This window comes from Maylandia zebra, linkage group LG6 (assembly GCF_041146795.1).
Source record: "Maylandia zebra isolate NMK-2024a linkage group LG6, Mzebra_GT3a, whole genome shotgun sequence".
In the NCBI taxonomy this organism is placed as follows: Eukaryota; Metazoa; Chordata; class Actinopteri; order Cichliformes; family Cichlidae; genus Maylandia; species Maylandia zebra.
Window position 1 is genome coordinate 5,506,863 of NC_135172.1, and position 21,899 is coordinate 5,528,761.

The 21,899-nt window shown below is 39.1% G+C and overlaps 1 protein-coding gene across 2 annotated transcripts in view; it reads left to right on the top strand.

Annotated features, from left to right (window-relative positions):
• Positions 1-2,998: 2,998 nt before the first annotated feature.
• The window catches only part of usp34 (ubiquitin specific peptidase 34), a 53,588-nt gene continuing 34,687 nt past the window's right edge, over positions 2,999-21,899 (top strand). For both annotated transcript variants that reach the window (XM_004562183.4, XM_004562184.4), the window contains exons 1-8: positions 2,999-3,336; positions 11,101-11,191; positions 14,713-15,274; positions 15,827-15,877; positions 19,025-19,174; positions 19,551-19,618; positions 21,203-21,395; positions 21,816-21,877. In XM_004562183.4, the coding sequence (XP_004562240.3) occupies positions 3,294-3,336; positions 11,101-11,191; positions 14,713-15,274; positions 15,827-15,877; positions 19,025-19,174; positions 19,551-19,618; positions 21,203-21,395; positions 21,816-21,877 (1,220 nt within the window). In that variant the 5' untranslated portion in view covers positions 2,999-3,293. The remainder of the gene's footprint in view (positions 3,337-11,100; positions 11,192-14,712; positions 15,275-15,826; positions 15,878-19,024; positions 19,175-19,550; positions 19,619-21,202; positions 21,396-21,815; positions 21,878-21,899) is intronic.

Below are 21,899 nucleotides of genomic sequence, written 5' to 3' on the forward strand. Positions count from 1 at the left end.
CATATATGAAACATTGGAGATGTTGAACTAAATCAACTTGCACATTTATCCAAATATAGCACTTCTTTGATACTACAGAAGGAGTAATAACAAGTTTTGTTATACATTTTAAAATGGATAAATTATACTTGATTTCTGTGATATACCCTGCGCAAAAAATGACCACTTTTTAATTGAGTATAGCATCAAATTAACTAGATTCATTTTTTTTTTTAAATATTGATCTGGTCAGTTAGGTAGCAGAGGGGGTTAATGAGTTGCTTTCGTTGCAGGAGCAACACTGAGTCAACTCACGGGTGATCACACCCTTTTTGGCTCCTACCTCAAAGCACACTGTGTTCTGTTGATCTTATGTGCTGCACAATAATGTTTAATATTTAGTATTTACTGTCATATTCCCATATATCATTGTGATGTTGTTTATTCTATTACTCTTGTTCTCTTCTGCTTGCTTTCTTTTTTCTTTCTCAGCAGGTGACCCAGGTGATTGATATATGCATTTTTTTTTTCTGCCCGTTCTGTTGGTTTTTGTCTTTTGCCCTTCTTCCCCGTCCCTCTTCTCAGCTGTTTCTCTTTCCCTCTTTCTTTCTCCCCCTCATTCCCCCAGTCAAGTCTGTCCCGTATTCAGTAAGTGAAAATAAAATGAACAGTAAAAGGTGAATCAAATGGACCATTATGGCAAGGCTGGGATGGTCAATTTGGTAAAGTAAATCCGTTGGGCATCTTTCTTTGCCTTTAGACAACAATTCTGATGGCAAAAGAGCCAAACGGGACAGGCAAAAAAAACAAAAAAAAACAACACTGAGTCAACTCTGGCATCCTAGCATGACTGGGCCCCACACACGCCTGATCTACATTTTATACAACACGTGGAATGTTATGTTTCCATCCACACATGAGGTGCAGCCTGGTGGCATCATAAGACTGTCCAGGAGCTCCTCGGGGAGCAGATAGGTGCATTCTCCAATGTTGTCATGGCAGGCATACAAACTGCAGAGCATTACTTTGAGTTGCTGCAATGAAATTTCTGCAAAATGGACCAGCTACCCACATACTTTTTCACTTTGATTTTGTAGGTGTCTTTGAAGCAGCACTTTGTAGGTTGATCATTTTCATCAAACGATGTAGCATTTTTTTGTTCTTGGTGCATTACTCACTCCATATCAGTGTAGGTATAAAAGACTTTCCAATGAGATCAGATGTGTTTGCTAAGTGCTGCTCTAATATTCATGTTAAATAGTTTGGTCAGCCTATGTACAAGTTTGTACTTTTTTTAAAAGATTTTTTATTGGCAGAGACAGTGATGATAGACAGGAAATTGGGGAGAGAGAGGGGGGAGACATGTATTAAAGGGCCACGGGTCAGACTCAAACCCAGGCCTACTGCATTCCGGCCACATAGCCTTGCTCACCCAAGATCTTTTTTTAAAAAACAAGTTCTCTGTTTCAGGTTGTTTTTTCTTCTACTTTTGGATTTGTATACAGGGGGAAATCCTTATATGTTCATCTAAAATGTACATCTCTGGCTGTAGCAGGTGTTTGGATTGTCAACCAATCAGAGGAAAGTTGGATTAAACGGAGGTGGAAGGAAGAAAACAGCTGCCCCAAGGCCCAGTACAATATAAATAAGGATTATTTTTTTAGCTGTTAATCAATGCAAAGCTACTATAGTAGGGTCACACATACAAATATATTGCTGGAGATGAGCATAATAGGTTCTGCTATAAAAGTTGTACTGCAAAAGTATCAAGGTTTGGGTTAGCAAGATTATCGCCTTCCTTTTTCCAGCTGCTTCCTTTTGGGGTGGACACAGCTGAGACCAACTAAAATCTCCTTCCATCTCAGCTTATCCCTATAATCCTCTTCTGTCACACCAACCCAGCAAAGACATATGAGGTCCTCCCTCCCCTTTTCCACCTATCTGACAGCTCTGTATTTACTATCTTTTCCCCAAAATATCCACTATCCCAGTTCTGCACATGCTGAAACCATTTCAGCCTTACCTAGTCGGATGGTAAATGGTAAATGGCCTGTATTTGTATAGTGCTTTACTAGTCCCTAAGGACCCCAAAGCACTTTACACATCCAGTCATCCACCCATTCACACACACATTCACACACTGGGGATGACAAGCTACATTGTAGCCACAGCCACACAACTCGACCACCTCCAACTCGGCCTCCTGTCTTTTTGTTGGTACCACTGTCTCGAAACCATACATCATGAAAATGGTTCTTTGTAAACCTGTATATACATATATATTCCATTACAAGTCATGAATGATTGATGATTAATGATTACATTAATCATTTATAATATTTCGGATCCATTTAATGTCATTACAAAGAAAACAACAATAAACATGCTTTTCTGTCAAAAACAAGGATAAAGAGGGTTGCCCAGGTTTTTAAGGTGATTTCATAAACATACAATTAAATGTCAGCGCAGAAAAACCTGTAATATCAGACAATACGTATACAGTAGTATGCACAAATGTAGTAGAATAAATGCACAGAGCACATGTAGACACTGCTCGAACAGTGTGATGTTCTGCTCTTTGAACTGAATACATTAATAATTCAATTCAACTAAAGTAACCAAATGAACTATGAACTAACTAATGAATTAAAAGGTATTTGAATTTTTAAACAGAGGAACTTGTACTTGAGCTGAGGTGATGCAAAAATTTCCCCGTTGTGGGATCAATAAAGTCTTATCTTATCTTATCTTATCTTATCTTAACATTTTAATAAATATTTTCCCTAAATTATAACAATATAGAAACACAAAGCGTGTTTGTCTAAAAAGAGGGGCCAACTATTCATATTTTGTGGAAACATGCTGTTTTCACTCCATTTGCCCTTGAGATTGTGATTAGAGGTTGTGAATATTACCTCATTTGAAAGTTATCGCGAGACAGCCGAAGAAAAACGAACTGGCGGTGGAGAGAGGACGTAAAGTCCCGAACGGTCTCCATGCTGTGTCGCCCCCCCCCCCCCCCCTCCTTTTCCAACATGGCTGCTCTGCCTGCGCTCTGAAGTATCGCACAGATTGGAGACTGACTCGATCTCTTCCTTACAGAGCCTCTTTATTTTTGGTGTACATCAAATTCGTTTGGATGCAAATCCCGTTCTGCACTTCACTGCTCCTCCTGGTTTTATTTAGTGGAATAACCTTCACCAATTACTCCTTCCAGTGGGCCCTTTTATCCTCAAAACAACTAACTGCCAGCCAAAAACTGTTTCCAGTGCAATGGTTTGAGTTGGTGTACTTAGTTTGCCTCTTCATGAACAATGTGTGAAAACTGCGCCGAGCTGGTGGAGGTTTTAAATGAAAGTAAGTAAACAAATCGTGTCATTTACGTAAAGCTGAACTAGCTGCTTGGTGTTAGCATCGCTGTCCACTGAAGCTTGATGGAAGCATGTTAGCTTGTTGGCTAACTAAATGTAACTTTGTGTGCTTTCTTGGTTAGCTGTCCTTTACATCCAGCCATAAGACACTGGAAACAATGACATTTCAGCAGCTTATTTTGCAGTAGTATTTTCATGTGAGACAGCATTGCTTTGGTATAAATACAAATGCCATTTTCTCTTTCACATTGGCAGTCAGTTTTGGGCCCGTCAAACACTGCTCACAAAACTCTAGCTTCAAATATCTAATTAATTCAGTCGGATTTCTGCATGACATTACAGCCTTGTGTTAAAATACTTCAAATCTGTTGGACAGGGAGTACATAAGATATTTTGAAAGATGTCGATGTTGTTAAAAAGCGCGTTGCTCGGGTTTGGAAGTTAGCTAGTGCAGCTAGCGAGCAGGCTGACTTTGTTTGATGTGTTTGTCAGGTCAGTCTGCTAGCTGTCCTCTCCGCTGCCACCCATTGTTTTGCAGACGGCCACATTCACAGTTCTGAATGGGCCTGCTTCTCCACAACACGCCCATGGTTAATAGTGCTGACACGAAGAGGAACATGTGTATTTCTTATGTGTGTTTTGGCCAAGTCTATAAAATGTTAGTCTAAGCTAGCCGCAACTAAGCTAGCCCCCCCCCCCCCCCCCAAATTAACGGCTGCATCGAGGCGCATATTTTGGCATATAGCACGCCGTTAATCCTCGGTAGCTTGCTTATTTGTTCTCTACTAATGTTTTTAGCACACTAGCTTAACTTCTTCTTTGTTTTGTTGGTCATTCTTGTCTTGCCACGGAACTCCATGTCACCCTCACGGCTAACGTCAGCTTAAGCAAAGCAAACATAAATACAAGGTTGCTTTTATTGCTAAAAACTTAGCCGTTAATCTAGGCTTGCTAACTGGGCCTTGCTGGACTTTACGGGTGTCCGAAACTCATCGGAAAACGATTTTTAACACAAAGTCGATCATTTTTCAAAGTCTTTACATAAATTGATAGACGGACTGTTAGCGGTTTTCCCTTGTTCCATAAACTTGTCTGTGAATTGAAAGCTCCTGCTGGAGGCTCTGGAGACAGCTCCTTTTACAGACTGACTGCGGCGTGGCGTGCTACATCATATTTAAAATGGAACAGAAGATAATGTAGATAACTTCCTTTTGACAAGCTGTAATCTCTCAAAGAAGAAGACTTTACGGCGTGTGTTTCCAAATATTTAGGGTTTAGCTGTGGAGTGTATTACTCAAAGTGAAAACACTACAGACATGAGTGACAATTGAATGCTGTCATAACAGCCGAATAATAGCCAGGAAAAACTCCTTTTAGGGAGACTTTTAGAAATATACTACAGTACAAATGCACAGGCAGACCTTTAACTGCTTTCATAGAATAGAACAGAGTAAACTTTATTGTGGTTATGCAAGTAAATTTAATATAGACTGGCATCCCGCAAAAGAGAGCCTATCCTATTGGAAAAAACAATAATAAATGAATAATAATAATAGATTATTACTCCAGATTAAGATGAATATATATATATATATGTGTGTGTGTGTGTGTGTATATATAGGGTATATAAGGATAGTCCTTAAAGTTCTTGGCAGTGCAAGTTATTGTAGTGTATTGGGGGTTGGCGAAGGCCACAGCTGGTCAGGAAAAAGCTGTTCCTCAGTTTGTTTGTATGGGATATTATTGATCTGCATCGTTTGCCTGGTGGCAAAAGATCAAATAGAGGGTGTGTGAAGTGACTGACATGATGCTTTCAGCCTTCTTCCACAGATGGTTGATGTAAATGTCTTCTGGCTTTGGGAGTTCCAACCCCATCACATGCTTTGCAGTCTTCATTACACTGTGTAGAGGCTTCAGCTTAGCAGCTGTGCAGACTCTGTATCACAGCGTGATCCAGTTTGTAAGGATACTGTCAGTCGTGGTTCTATTGAATGCTAGCCGAAGTTTTTCAGAGAGCTGTGCTTGTTTCAGATATTTTAGGAAAAATAGTCTTTGGAATTTTTTGACCAGGCTTTGGGTTTTGAATGTCCAAGTCAAAGGTTTGGGCAAGTTAAATCCAAGGAACTTCAGTCTCTACTACTTTGCCACATATGTGAAGGGGCAGGTGGGCTATACTTCCTGTTCCTATTCCCAGTCTTCGATCAGTTCATTGGTTTTTATAAGTTTTAAGGACCAGGCTGCTCTTCTCACAGCAGTATGCCAAACGTGCCATTTGAAACCTGTAAGGTGTTTCATTGTCAGTGATCAGACCAAATTGCAAATTTGCATTGATGAGTAGAGGTTGAACAGTTTTGAACTGGGAACATAACCTGAGTTTTGTGTGTTCAGGACGGTGGTTAAAGAGCTGTTTTCAAAGTTGCTGTGGGCGTCTGGTAAAGAAGTCAGATACTTACATATTGAGGAACCAAAGCACATGTTGTTTATTTTGCTGTTAAATGGGGCACTAAAATCCACAAATGGTTTACTCATATAATTGTTAGGTTTCAGCAGTGTATATGTCTATTGGCCACACTAGGACCCCTAAAACAGAGATCTTGCTTTTTTTTTTAGTGTGAAAACTTCAGAGTTGTGGTTTAGTTTAGAGAAGTATAAATAGACTTTTGAAAAGGACAACAGTGATACCAAAATTTACTTTGTGTCTGTGTCTTAGCAGCCTGAAAAATCAGGGCAACAACTAGGTGCATTTTTATTTTTCTAACTTTTGGAAAATGTGAGAATTACATGTAAGCCTGCAGTCTGGGAGCAACATGCTCCATTGGGATCATATGATACCAAGACATCTTAAAGATATGATGGTTCATCATCATTTATGACTTTATATGTTTTTATGGATTTCAAATTCAATTGTGGATTAAATAGGGAGTCGGTGAAGAGAAGGTATTATGTAATCTGTTTCTAGACCCTGTCAGTATTCTGGGGGCTTTAGAACAGCCTGCTAATGTGAAGAAGTCACATGGATTAGTTTTTTAGGATGTTTGTAATTTTAGCAATATTGCACAAATGAAAGAACACAATGCAATACTAGATATTTCCTTAATGTGCGAGTTAAAGAACAGATACTAGTCAAAGGTTGCATTTTCATTCGATCCCAGAGGTGCTTGCTGGGGTCGAACTATACGCTCTTTATACAGCAAAGTGAGAAAAACTGCTCTTTGTGGGCTTGCCTTTGGGGACATTGTTATGTTGAAACAGGAAAGGGCTAAACCCAGACCATTCCCCAAAAGCTGGAAATGCACTATTGTCTTAAAAAATGTTACCGTAAAAATACAGATATGACAAATGATTGGAGTCACTACAATTTCTGCATCTCCCTTCACTTCCAGTTTATTCAATCCAATTTTATTTAAAGGTAAATTTTTTAACACAATAGTTTTACAGAGTGCTATATAAGGCAGAAAACACCACACGGTTTAATTAATAAAACAATAAATAGAAGGTAAGAACATATCAGTATTATTCTGATTTAAGAGCCAGAAAAAACACTAAGGCCTAAAACTAGAGACAACAGAAGGATCCAAATTTGTTTTGTATAATGAGAGGTTGCATCACAGCTTGTTTAAAGTAAGCAGGCACAATTCCAGAAGTGAGACTGGTGTTAATAATAGTTTTAATATTTGGCCCAGTAGTTTCCCAGAGCTTTTAAAAAGCAGACTACATCAGTGAGACTGGGACAAGAAGCTGGCTTAAGCTAAGTTATAATTTTCTTTACCAATGAGAGAAACAGGCTCAGACTGCTAAAAGCAGCAGAGCAGCTCACACTTTATGAAGAGTCAAAGCAGAGGAGGAACATATTGGCTCTAATTTGTGCTAGAGCTGGGCGATATAAGATTTTTTCATATCACAATATGTTTTTTTTCATTTCAGGCAATAACGATATCTATCACGATATAAGCCAAATAACTATATTTGTAAGATTTAAATGTGCCGTTGCTCACAAGTAAAATGTGAAATACTCAGCAGCTTGTTTTGATTTAAATATTTATTTCCCATAATAAGTTCAACAGGGTAGATGTACTTAAGGAACATGAGACTTTTTCAGATAAATAAAGGCAAATATTGCAAACTACACAAAAGGCAGCCGCTAAAGCGTTTAAGTTTCAAAATAGAACAAACGAAACAGACTAAACTGTCAATTCCACTTAGAAACAAAATATTAATTCTAAAAATAAATCTTAGTTTGTTTTACAGAAGAACAGACAAAACTGACTAACTTTTGTCAATATCAAATAAACTGAGAACTAAAAGGAAATTCTCAATCTCTCCTTGTTGTATAGCTGAGCTTTTCAAACAGTTTTAACAGTTACTTTAGTCTGACAAAAGCCGAATGACGAATTAGCGCTTCCAGTCAGATTGAGCTGCACCGCTTTATTGTATTTCCAGACTTGCTTTCGGCACATTTACAGTGCACGCTACTCTGTTTTTTGTCAGACTTGAAATAGCCGAAATACCTTCACACTACGGAACTTCTATGGCTCTTCCGTTCGACAATCTCCGGCATTGGAACCATCATCTGTTTTCTCTTCGGTAACCTTCGGTCACGCTCAGTTGATGTTTCTCTAGTCAGCACACTCATTTCCTCCAATACCCGGGCGGCACGGCGGCTGGCTGCTTCCCAAACAAATACACATGTGCGGCTTGGCACTTGTGCTGTACGTAACAAGTCACGTGACGTGACGCTGCTTAAAAAAATAATTTTTTGGACACTTTGCCTTTTAGATGAAAGCTCTAAGTAGTAATAGTAGTAATGAACAAAATGGTTCAAGAAAGTAGGTAGGAAACTCAACAAAATTGTCTTAATCACGTTGAAGATGCAGAAGGAAGTGTGCTCGTAGTTTGTCCTACCGCCTTGTAGGGCCGTAGGACAAGGCGGCACTTACAGTGTGCGTGATTTGTAGAAGCCACCAGTATTGCTTTTGTTTATCTCTACCTCTCTGTAAAATGGAAAGCAAATGTTTACACCCAAATTCTGAACCACACAAATTCTTAACTCACAGTCATATACTCTAATCTAGGATTGGGCTGTACTGCTAAAGTCATAGTTACATGGTTTATTCCTCTGTATGGCAGTATTGATTAATTTCTAATAGACAAGCAAAGGGTCTGTGACCACAGAGAGCAGTTTTTCAAAAAGAGCATCTGTCTTTTATTGTTGCTAGGTTACCAAAGCATCTTTATCATTGTTGGGATGCTGTATTGGTATGTCGCTGATGGCCAGGGTTAGCTTCTCCATGGTTATTGTTAACAAACTTTATAAGTTTCACTTCGACATTTTGAGTGGTGAGTAGATTGACTAAAGAGGCATTCAGACCCAGGCCAGTGATAATCAACCTCAAAACCAGAGATTGATATGACTACCAATGAAGGCTGTGCGCTGACAGGACTGTAAATACCAAGAGTCATAGGATGGAGAGATGGTGATGCTGCACAAGATTAATGTAACGTTATCCACTAGGTATAACAGTATTTGCTAGCTGTGTTGTGTAACACACAGAACAGAAGAACTGCACAAGAAGAGAGATAGAGATACAGTGGGGGACATTCTGCCAATATCAAGACTGAATATACCCAATTTATTTTAACTTTAACTTGAAACACTTATCTTTGAAAATATCAGCTAATATACCGAGGCACAAAGGTAAAGGTTTTATTGTTAACACAATATTTTATTCACTATATTATTAAATTTGGCATGATTGTAGGCACCACATAGATTGGGCTGAGTTTTCTGAGGGTGGCCTGAAAAAGAGAATATCCAGTGACTGTAATGACGTCGGTGATCATTTTTGTACGAAGTGAGCATTGTTTAAGGCTACGTTCACACTGCAGGCGAAAGCGCATCAATCTGACTTTTTTGACCCATATTGACCCATTCATGGTATCGCAGTGTGAACGGCACAAATCCGATATTTTCAAATCCGACCTGGGTCACTTTCGTATGTGGTACTGAATCCGATACATACAGCGACTGCTGTTTGAATGGCCATGTCGCATTGAGTCCGTCTTTTACGTCACTGACACAAGACAGACGGCAATTATCAGCGCAGGAGAAGCGCCCGAGGAGACATCGTGAAGGCTTCCTGGCTATCCAGTGTAGACGCACTGCTCCTCTCTAAAACAGCTATAAGGATAGTAGTAGTATAGTAGTTATTTGGCCATATGTAAATAACAAAATAACTTTATAACTTAAAGCAAAATTGGGAAACTGGGTCTAAACAGAGCGCGTTGTGTGTGACGTCTTCTTTTGCGCATGCGGCCGCTTTGAGGGTTCACACTAGAGCGCGTTTGCTGTCACATTTTATTTGTAGTGTGAACAAGCAGACAAAAAAAAATCGGATTCGATCAAAAAATTGGAATTGAGCATTAAGACCTGCAGTGTGAACGTAGCCTTAATGTCACAGCCTAGCTGAGTATTGTTGCCAATAGCATTTAACCTCTGTTTCCTTTCAAAAATACATTTTAGTTGAAATGCATGTGTTATAGTGTCACACCTGGAACATTCGTGTTAAAATGCTTCCAGTGTGACTGAATGTTAGTCACTGCTGAGGAGTGTGATCACACAGTGCAGGTGTTCTCCTGCTTTATATCTATATCCATGCTGAGCTGAAAGCAGCAAAATGACATCCCTCATCCCATCTCGAAATAGTGCGGGCTCGATCTTGTTCCTGAAGCCTCTGAGGAGTTTCTGTTCACATACAGAGCTGAGGACATTCACTTCAGGTTGATTGAGGAGTCCTGCTGAGATGGGTTATTAAACTCTTATTGTTGACACTTTTTGTCTGTTTTGGCTGCCAAAGGAGGTCAGCAATTCAGCAGAAGGCACTTGAATCCCCTGAGCTGGGTGGAACTGAATACAAGGACAGAAACTTTAGACACAGTCCAAGTATGGTGCCAGTGTTTAACATGTTTCAATCTGGACTCCAAATCTGATAGAATCCTTTTTAAGCTAATATCAATACTCTGTGGTAATTAAATGATAAAGGTGGTATTCTGATGTTGTCCTCCTCTTTTAATTTTTTGAATTGTTTTACATTTTAGAATAGAAAGAAAAGACATAAACAAGGCAGATGGAAACTTGGGGGTCTTGATCTACTGTTTAAATATTGCCCTTGAATTTATCCAGATTTACCATATTAGATAGATATATACATACACACACACACACACACACACACACACACACACACACACACACACACACACACACACACACACACACACACACACACACACACACAAAGACTTGCACAGGCGACTTAAGAAGACCAACAACAGTGTGGGGAAACTTCACTATGATCTTTTTGTGCTCTGTAGGTGTTTTATCAAGTCAGCAAAAATATTATGGTAGCATCCATCAACAGTGTGTTCATACATTGGCACATAACATTTATGATGTTGGAGACTTGGTGCTGAGTTTTACATTTTGTCATATCATATTAATGACTCATAAGTAACTTCAATAACAAATGTTTGGCATATGTGTTTATGCTTTGTGTGTCTGAAAGGAAAAATAAAATGTCAGTTGATATCTTGCATATTTTTTCTTTTTTCTTTTTTTTTTTTTTTTAAATCGTTGGATATTGCTCTTGGTATCGTCCTTAAGAATCCTACATTGGTTGGATTCTGATTGTAGTAAATCGAAGGGAATTGTCTAGCTGTTCTCTGATAAGTATTCTGTACTGTTTCTCCTCAGTATCAGATGCAGACAGCAGCGAAGGAAGCTTTCAGCTGAAGAAGGAACATGCTCTCCGAGTGCTGGGCTACATCAGCTCCTGGACTCAGAGGTCAGTGCTTCAGAAAATCAGTCATCATGCTTCTGCTTTTCTTCATTGTGTGTGTGGTGTGGGTTTTTTTCTTCTTCTTTTTTGGTAAGATTGAAATATCTGAAATTGAATCCCTTCACTAGCTGCTGAATTGTTCTTGTTGGTTTGTTGGTGTTCAGCGTAGTATTTTTCTTACACTGTGGGTCAGACTTTTTGGCCCATTGGTACCGTATTTGTAGATTTATGCTTTATTACTGTAAACAATTAACAAACAAGGCTTTTAAATAAGTGTGTGTGTGCGTCAGAGAGGAGAGGCTACATAACCTCCAGTTATATGCCTGCTGCAGGGTTGAATACCCATATATTCAGTCATGTTGAAGAACAGCAATCATAGTTCAGCTGCTTTTGAGCAAGGCGGTGAAGCGGTAGAGGAATGGAAGCCTTTGGTTTGGTGTCTCAGGTATCAAAATAACTTTGCTGTAATAAATCTGTAGCTCCATTCTCTGATAACCTTCACTTAGATAAATAAATATTCAAAACATGGTCTTCTGAAAACTTTTATTTCCAAAGAGAAGCATTCCTCGTTTGTGAGAGAAGAACACGGTCTAATCTGGGTGATGGTCGAGGTCAGCTGATGACAAAAGTGCCTTATATAGAAGGACTGTAGTTTATCATTTGCTTATATTTGGTGATTGAACTGAACATCCCAGAGTTGTTAAATCATTCAGCCAACACTACCAAAAACTCTTTTCTTTTCTGATTTGTGCCGTTCTGAGTAATTCTTTAGTCTTTCTAGAGTTAAAATAGCAGGCTTCCTGATAAATCAATACTTTTACTTCATACTTCAACAGTTTATTTCCACTCACAAGTACTTTATTTTTCTAGAATTTGTTAAGAAATTTAAAGCTGAACTTCCTTCTACCCTAATGTAATGTAACATGACAGTCAATACACTTGTTTGAGGAGAATCTAATCAAAGGATTTCAGCTACCTGCTTAGTTGCAGGTCTTCCCTGAGGGGGACAGACACCTGTCCACCTAAGCAGAATATTCCTGGGTGCCTGGTCCAGGAGCTTAGTGACTTGATGGTTGTGTGCACACAGAGGCAGTTGCAGGGTCACCATTAGAAAATACTTGCATGGAGAAATCTTCTGAACATAAGCGCACTCATAGTCACAGATGTGACACAAGTGTTCACACAGGTGTACAAACAGGTACTCACAGACACACACTGTCTTGGTTGGCTGCTGCCTCTAAACCTCATGCATTATTAGTACTGTATGCTGCTCCTTCAAGATTTATTATTTATTGTTACTGATGCTTATATTGGTGGTTGCTGTGGTTTTCCCGACACTGTTGTCCTCTTTTTGCCTTTTTTCTTTTTCTCTCAGCTGGTGATCAAATAGATTTTCGTTGTCTTCTCTTTCTCTATCCCTCTTCTCCTCTATTTTTCTTCCCTTCTCCTTCTATTAAGTGTTTTCCCAACCTCTATCTTTCTCTTTCCTGTCCCCCGGTCCTGTCTGTTCTGATTTGTAATAACTCAAAATGGGTGGAGGCAAAAAAAAGTAACAATAGTAAAGGCTGAAATAAAATATGAGAATCAAGTGGATCAGTATAGCAAAAGCTGTGATGGTCTACTTCAGAAAGGCATTGGTCTTCAGTAGGGCTGCCACGATTAGTCGACTATCAAAATTGTCCACGACCGATTTAATTGTCAACGCGCCGTTTGAAGCTTTGTAAGATCCCAAAGGGCAGGAATAAGTAGTAGGATTTAAGAGTGTAATAGCGGACTGAAACAGAAGATGGCAGCACTGCATGAAGAAGGATGACTGCTGCCGTTAAACCCCAAAGAAGAAGAAGCTGTGTCCCAGAATTCATAGCGGCCCTGCTCAGTTTCCAACAATGGCGACTGCTTGTTAGTTTTAATATTTTTGGGTCACAAAATAAACATTTAACATATTTTCAGGCGAGAATGTAGCTGTGTAAACCTCAAATATCTGCTCAGTTTGTCAGGACACCACATATTTTCAAAAGCGCTCCGACGTTTTCTGAGACGTCTGTTACCCACCAATTCGATAGCTAGCCGGGGTGCAAGGCTCACTAGAGCCGCTGAGAACACCAAATCGTTTTCAAACCCACCGCCGTCTTTCACTACTCAGGTTAAACATGATATATATATAAGTAATTTAGATAACTTGAGATTAAATTATAGTTTTTACACAGCTGAATAAATGTCAAGCAGACAGCTGATTATCAGAAGTGTGAGAATTTACTCCGGTGTCCTGTTATATCTTAGATAGCAAGGAGCAGATGGCTGAGTTTATTAAACTTCACCGAAACAATCTGCAAATTTCATTACAATTTAATAAACTATCATCTTGTCTTTATTTTTAGTTACAGCTTTAAGTGTTTAAGGTGCTAAGCTAATGATAGTTATATAAGAGCAGATGCTGCTGGTGCAATAAACTGTACGTTTTACGTCCAATGGATGCAAGATCTGATTAGTCGACTATCAGAATAATCGTTTGTGGCAGCCCTAGTCTTCAGAGAATAAGAGATTCAGAGATTCTCATTGCTACAGTGCTGGACAGGACATACAAAAAAAAGTATTCATAACCCTGGAACTTCTCCACAGTTTGTCATGTCTTTTCTAAATGTACTTGTATATTGTTCACATGTTGAAATAAATTACCAATCAATCAATCAATCAATCAAATGTTGAACCACAAACTTAAATTTATTTTACTGGGATTTTATAGACTTGGTTTCTTTCAACAGTGGCTTTTTTTTCTTGCACCCAACATTTTTTTTCTTTCCTTTATTTATTTTTATTTTATTGTATTTTTTTAATGATTTATGGTTATTTGTTTATGTCACTGGTCAGGCTCCATAGCGTACTTTTTTTTTTTTTTGGTATTTTTTCTACATTCCCACTGCTTTTTTTTTTGCTCACTTTTATGAGTCCTCATAATAAAGAGTTTTCTTTTTTGCTACTGATGGTGTCTACTGATGGTGTCTACCAGAGCATTGTTTTGTGTTTCCAGTAGGATAACTGTTTTGTAATTGGGGGTCCTCTGCCCATCTTTGGTTTTAAATGAATTAAGGCATTTATTTGGAAGTGTTTGGTGCTATGAGCTGTTATGAGCACGGTATGCTCTGCTCCTCCTCCCCTTTCATACTTACACTGTGACAGCCAGCGACTGAAGAAAATCTAGCGCATCCATAAATGATTACAAAATTGCCAAAATGACACAGAGATAAATAGAGATTAACAAATACATAAAATATTTTGTTAAATTGTTTTTCTTCTTTACTATCACCCTTCACCTCTCTTATACAATAGCAGAAAAACAGTAGTATTACAAAATAACATGAGGAATGTAACAAAAGGCCTCACACTTCTAAACTTGTTGTTCATTTTTAATATACTACAAGGAATTTCAATCCTCTGAGCACTCTTTAAGCTTCTGATTCCTTTGTGTTTATTGCTTCTTTTTTTGTATGTGTGCTTTTTTTTTTTTTTTTTTTTTTTTTTGTATCCAGGCAATGTCTCTGCTGCTTCAAGGAGTACAAGCATTTGGAGGTTTTTAACCAGCTAGTCTACGCCCTCATCAACCTGGTCATTGCTCAGATCAGCAGCCTGAGAGAGAGACTCTTCAGCGTTGAGGACCACACTCACAAAAGAGGCGTATCTGGGGCAGAGGGGGCGGGGTCTGAATGGAGTGGAGGTGAGACTGCACCTGTCACCCTCCCCCAGCCACACTCACCTGGTGAAGACGAGCCTGTGAATGTGGAAAGAGACTCGGCTGAAGAGGATGCTGATACGCCAGACCTAAACCAGAACAAGCCCCAGACCCAGGATCAGGGCCAGAACCAGTCTGCTGAATCTCAAGTAGATGTTCTTGGATCTGGGGATGCCAGCATTGAATCCAGGAGTGGGGACGATGTGGCATGTGGCATTGAAAGTAACCAGGACAGTCAAGATCCCTTCAGCTCCTGGAGCACGGAGGAGAGGGAGAAACTGTTGCTATGTGCAGCCAAGATCTTCCAGATCCAGTTCCCCCTCTACACAGCTTACAAACACAACACACATCCCACCATAGAGGTGAGGAGTCTTGGATAACACACCTGACACATCACCACACCCACAGTGGTCAAGGTTTCCTCTTTCTCTACTGTAGACTATGTTTAGTTATTGGCTGACACATTTAGCAAATACCTCCTGGCTTCATCACCACATTAAATGTGGCCGTTCAGTCATACCATATCTATTTATGCAGTTTACATGGTTTTGCTCTTAAGGCTATGTTTTGCCTAGTGTTTTTCTTCTTAGATTATGTGAGATTATATGATGAACACAGATGCATTGTCTTTTCTCTGATGGCAGTGCCAAAACACATTCTTCTCTTTAAGCACCTTAAAAAATGCTTTGATTGTGACAAGTGTGGGCTGTGACTAAGAAACTTGTATTTACTGATCTTCTACATTAGAATACATTGTATTCTAATTTTTGCCTCATAACTTTTGCACTGTCCACTTCCTGCTGTGACAAAACAAATTTCCCACGTGTGGGACTAATAAAGGTTATCTTATCTTATCTTACATTTTAGGTTAAAACTCATTTTGGTCTTACACGTTTTTTTTTTTTAAATTTCAGGACATATCGGCTCATGAAAGCAACATCCTCGGCTCCTTCTGTGACATGAATGTAAGAAATACACTTTATCCTTATTGCACTGAACCAAACGTTGTCATAGGTTTTTTTTTTTTTTTTTTTTTTAAATTGGTTACAAGTTGTTTCCTGTTAATTAACTGGATCCTCCCACAGGGGGGAAATGATCAGACTTACAAGCTGTTCTGACAGCTGTATCCTCAAAATGGTTAAATTGTACTTGGTTTTCTCATGCTGTCTTGTTCTTGTGGCAGTTTTGCCTCTGTCATTTGTTCCACCCTGAAACTCTTTGATTAGAGCTGCATTCACATCTTCTACTTCCAAACCTGACAGCTGTGGTGCATCCAGGGCATTAGAGGGAGGGCGGCAGGGGTGATGGTAGGTGTAGGCCTTGGGTTGGGAATAGCTGTAAGACAGGAACAATAGGGCTGGGTATCGTCACTGATTTCTAGAATCGATTCGATTCCGATTCACAAGGTCCTAAATCGATTCGATCCATGATTCGATTTGAATCGGGGAAATTTTGCCTCAGACAATCAGAAATATTATAATTCAGATCATGCATCAGTACGTTTCCATATTTTTATATCTATAAAAAGAAAGCTGACACTTGTGAGACTTTATCAAAGGTGTGAGCATCACAGCAGATGCCTTTGTGTCAAAGTAGCTGAAGATAAAACACAGAAAATGTGAAGGTGATTTTCCTGGCCTGGGATTTTATAAAAATATTCTGCAGTAGATCAAAAGCGAAAGAAAACCATTAATCAACATATGAACATTAGCTGATGCTGCTGAAGTGAAGCAGAGCAAAGTTGCAGAGATTTTATTAGAGACACAGCTGAGCGATTTGAAATTTTGCATAATTTTAAAAAGTTTAAATTTGTTCAGAAGCCTATTGAACAGCAGAAATGAGGCTTTGTTTTCGGAAGTAAGTAAAAGGAAAAAAAAAAAACATCGCCCGACAGCGCTGTAAATAACGGTAGACTTGTGCATAACAAGCAAGCGAATAATGCAGAAAACAGATTTTTAGACGGGAAACTGTTTTTCAAGTACACAGAGAGAGAGAGAGAGAGAGAGAGAGAGAGCGAGAGAGAGAGCTGTGCATGAAGTGTCTTTTTTTTTTTTTTTTTTTTTTTTTTTTTTTTTTATTATCAAGGTGGCAGCAAAAGTCAGAGGGAATTCATGACGATGTTTATGTGAAGCGTAGTTTGGATCTTCTTTTGCTGCTGGTTCGGTCAATATTGTTTGGAGAGAGATCAAACTAACAGCTTTAGAATCAGCGCAAAAAGGGCGTAAACACAAAGCGCGGACCCGCCGAAACATCAGAATCAGCGAGCTGTCGGCTTTCAGCCCCGACCGTGTCCGTCGGGTGAGAAAGGCGACATCTCACTGATTCTGATGCGTCGGCGGGTCCGCGCTTTGTGTTTACGTCTTTGTGCAGAGTCCGTGTTCCTGCTAACATTTACGGTTTTAGCTGTTTGGTGGTTGTTGAAATTTTGTGACGTTTCACCTGAGATTCTGGCAAAAATAAATTTCGATTCAGGATTTTAATGAATCGATATCACGTTATCCAAGCCAGAATCGATTTTAATCGATAAATCGGTCATCAAAACCCAGCCCTAGGGAACAACATGTATATGCCGTGACAGTGTCACGAGTCTGGTGAAGAGAGTCACGTTTTATTGTCACATCTTTTCTTGTCGATTGTGGTGGACTTTTGTTTCACTCGCGCTTGCATTTTGATTGATGTGGTTGAATTATAGCACTGGGGCATTATTATGATTTTGTTTTTTTGTTTTGTTTTTTAAACAGAAAAAGAGTAATGAAAGGTGTCCAGTCTAATGTGTGGGACCTGGAAGAAAATTGCTTAAGTGTTATTCTACTTCCTCCATAAGCAGATTTCAGAGGGTCAGCTCACGTGACTATTCTAAATGTAATTTGGAAAATTGGCAGCAGCAGATCAGATTTCTCATCGCTGCATAGATAACAGTAGGAAGAGATGTATGTATACCAGTAACATCTCAAGATGATATTTATATCCTACTGTGAAGTAAATATCATGACCATCACATGTTGAAAACAGCCGTCTCATCTGTCCCTTAGAGTGCCCAGAATGGTTTGTAGATAAGATGCTGCTAACTGAGTGACCATATAAATACAATTACTCTGATATGTAGATGTTACATAGGTAAGGTTAGGGCTAGGCTTACCTTTGTCTCTGAGAGAATGCCATCTTTGATTGGTTTACAGTCCCCACACACTGAGTTTTAAAGTACAGTTACTGTTAACCATGTAACCCTGGTCCTTACCTTCTTTCCGTTTCCTACCAGATGACTCACAGTGGTCACGTCACTGTTTTGGTAGTCCTTGGGGGGGGTTACATTTTTGTTTAGCTAAGTGTTGTCCCAGTTTCCTGCTCTCTTTGTGTTTTTTCGTACATGTGCTTACATTATTAAGAGAATTTCTAAGCTTCATAAAATGCATGGTAACAGGGTTTTATTGGTCATGGGTCCTGTTGAAGCTCGTTGTTTTCTGAAATGAGCATTGTAAGGGTTGTAAACATTGTAAATGAGCTCATGTGTTAGCTCTGTACTGTCAACATGAAACTAAAGCTGTTCTGGGAACTTGTGCTGTGAATTCCTGTAGATGATGTTACAGTGCCCCAGAGAGAAGTAATGTGTCCCTGGATTATCTTTGTTCACTTTGCCACTATGATAAAGTTTTTATTAGGCTTGGGGGAGGAGAGGGTTTAAGATGGCCTGAAGAAGACATTTTTATGAAAAACTCCAGAGCTGGAAATCTGGAAACTAATGGCTTTTCTGGTTTTTATTAGCAAAAGTAACTCATACCTATAGGAAATAAGTGTTTACACGCTTTATTTTAATTCACTACTTTCAGTCTCAAGTTCATAGTATGCTGAGTTTGGCACAGCAGTATACTTTTACCACACAGTCGTCTTTAAGTCACAAAGAAACAAAACCAGTGAATATTCTTTAGAATAGAAGATGCTTCTTTAAAGTCATTTTGCCCTGTCTTTATGCATTCAACAGCTTTGTCTTCTGTTGCAACAGCACTTCATCACAGTTGACAGGGCTAGCTCAGATTACACACACAAAAAGGAAAAAAAGGTAAATGAGCTTCTGAGTGGATGACCGTTTGTAAACCTGCTCTACTCTTGTCCAGGATGTGGAGGTACCTTTGCATCTGCTGCGCTACGTCTGCCTGTTCTGTGGGAAACACGGCCTCTCCCTGATGAAGGAGTGCTTCGAGTTTGGCACTCCAGAGAGCCTCCCCTTCCCTATCGCCCACGCCTTCATCACCATAGTTTCTAATGTGAGTGCTATCAATCTAAACCGCTGCTGTTATTTCAAAAACCACAGATTAGCAGAACCAGTTCTCATACGAATTAGTATGTTTAAAAACAACTTGGATAATAGTGGTAACAGCAGTAAATTGTGATCGGTTTAAATTTGATAATTGCTAAATTTAAGATGAAATTGTTAATCTGTTTGAGTTTTTTTTTTGGAGGCAAGTACTGAAGATATTTTGGCTAACTGCCTTTTTTTTCTTTATAATGTCCCTGTAATAAATATAACGCACAACTTTGAACATGAACTTCTGTTTAAGATGCAAGGCAGATTCTCAGCTGAAATTTATACTTAAAAAAAAAAGTTTAATTATTCGCATATTGTATTTGATCTTCCCACAGATCCGAATATGGTTGCACATTCCTGCCGTCATGCAACACATCATACCGTTCCGGACCTATGTGATACGGTGAGTTTACACACAATTCTTGGCTTTAAACATGTAACAACATAGAGCATCTTCCTCAGCCAGAGACGGGTGATTCTCACCAGTTGCACTTGCTTTCAGGTGCAGGTTAAAAGACCTGTAAGTGCCTCAGGAGCTGCCATGTTGTTGAACACCACACTTTCTGAACCTGAAGACAGTCACTAACACTCTTACTGCAGTATTCTTGTGTACTGTCAGATTTTTAATCTTGTCTGCAAAGCTCTGAATATTAGATTCAGTGTCCAGCTTTGTTTCCCAGCTGAAGAAGTCAAGATTTGCTATTATTTATAAGCCAGACGTTGTTGATTCTGCATTAGAGCTCGCCATTTGTCTCAGTCAGGCAGCGCAGCCTCTTCTCTTCTTGTTAAAGTGCCATACATTTGTTGCTAGGAAGAGCCTTTGTTGCCATAGCAACAGTTGCCAGACTTCCAGTCAGTGTCTCTTCACGTGACCCAAGAGGAGGCAGAGTGTTGGCAGTGCATGTGATGTAGGCAGACTGATGCTCTGCTACCGTATTGCCTCTTTTGTCTGAGTAGCTTGGTAACTAAATAAACTACTGTATTTAAAAAACAAAACAAAAAAAATACGACTTTACCAAGTTAACTCTTTGGTAACATTTTCTGTACCAAAGAGTGAAAAATTGGAGCCAGCTTTAACAAGTCAATATTTTTCCTAATACTATAGTATACAAATAAAAATCTGCAAATGTAATAATGTTGCATTCAGTGTACTTCAATTAGGATTTTGCTAATTAAACACATGTTAAACTTCCATAGTGAACACAGTATTTGATATTTACTAGTTTATCAGTGTGTTAGTATTGTTATTGTGAGTAGGTTGGCATGCTAATGTTTGTAAAGCTGCTTGAATATTTTAAGCTCTGCCTTGCAGACTGTGCTGTATACCTCTATAAAAATGATTGATTAGCACAACCATAAGGAACACATCCAAACAGTAGAGAAGTGGTTTCACATGATAACAATTAAAAGATAAAAAGGTACGTTAACAAAAACCCAAATTAGGACAGTTTTCACATCATGGTAACTTTCCATTCTATTTAAAGATTTCTTTTTATTTAAATGAACACAAAGTACTTCAGTAGCAACTCTCCAAGCTACACCTCTAAAAACCACAAACGCAGCCATCCAGAGTGGAGAGTAAATGAGTCAGCAGCACAGTTGTTTATTGGAAAATTATAGCGTACGCCTACAAAAGTCTGATTCAAAACAGCCAACCTTAAGTGAGAGTTCTTCTTCAAAATGAAACTTGGCTGTTTTAGAGGAGGATTTATGAAACTTTTTTTTTCTAGCTTTGGGATGCTGACAAGTTTGTTTTAATAGTACCCTAAAGGTCCTTTGTTTTTCCTCTCAGAAGTAATGATTGGTGAATTTCAAAGATCTGACGAGAGGGGGCAGTTTGTACAATGTAGGAGGGGGAGTGGTCACAAATACTGTGGGTTTTTAAAATAATACGTAAATAGTGCTGGCAATACTGTACAACCCTTGGGGAGAGTATTAAACATAAAAGTTTTTCAGTAGCTTATCTGTCAGTCGGATGCGTCTGCAGGTATCTGTGTAAGCTGTCGGACCAGGAGCTGCGACAGAGCGCAGCACGCAATATGGCAGACCTGATGTGGAGCACGGTGAAGGAACCACTGGACAGCGCACTGTGCTTTGATAAGGAGAGCCTGGATCTTGCCTTCAAATATTTCATGTCACCCACTCTCACGATGAGATTGGCCGGACTTAGCCAAATCACAGTGAGTCGGACTCCAAACGGATTTAACTCATTCTCACACCCTCATGTAGGTCTGGCTGATTCTAGTTTTCTGTGGACCTTTTGTCATATTTAAGCAATTGGAGATGTCTGTAATATTTGGTGGGAAATAGAGGGATGAATTGTGTTGTATCTGTAAATTTCCTCTTTGGTGAAAGAACACAAGTAAATGCAGTCCAGGTTTAAAAACAAACAAACAAACTGTTTAAGTGCTAAAATTGAGAATACTTTCACTAAGTATACTCCTAATTGAGGGAAATAACATCAAAAACAAACATCTATTATCTATGCTGTCCACTAGATGGTTAAATAAGAGCTATGAGCCAGTGGTGCTGCAGTTATTAATTTGACTGGTTGTGCTTCATTCCTTCACTTATTGCGGGGCATGTTTGTGTTTCTTCAGAATCAGCTGCACACCTTCAACGATGTGTGTAACAACGAATCCCTGGTGTCTGACACAGAAACGTAAGTTAGTGTAAAGAAAAAA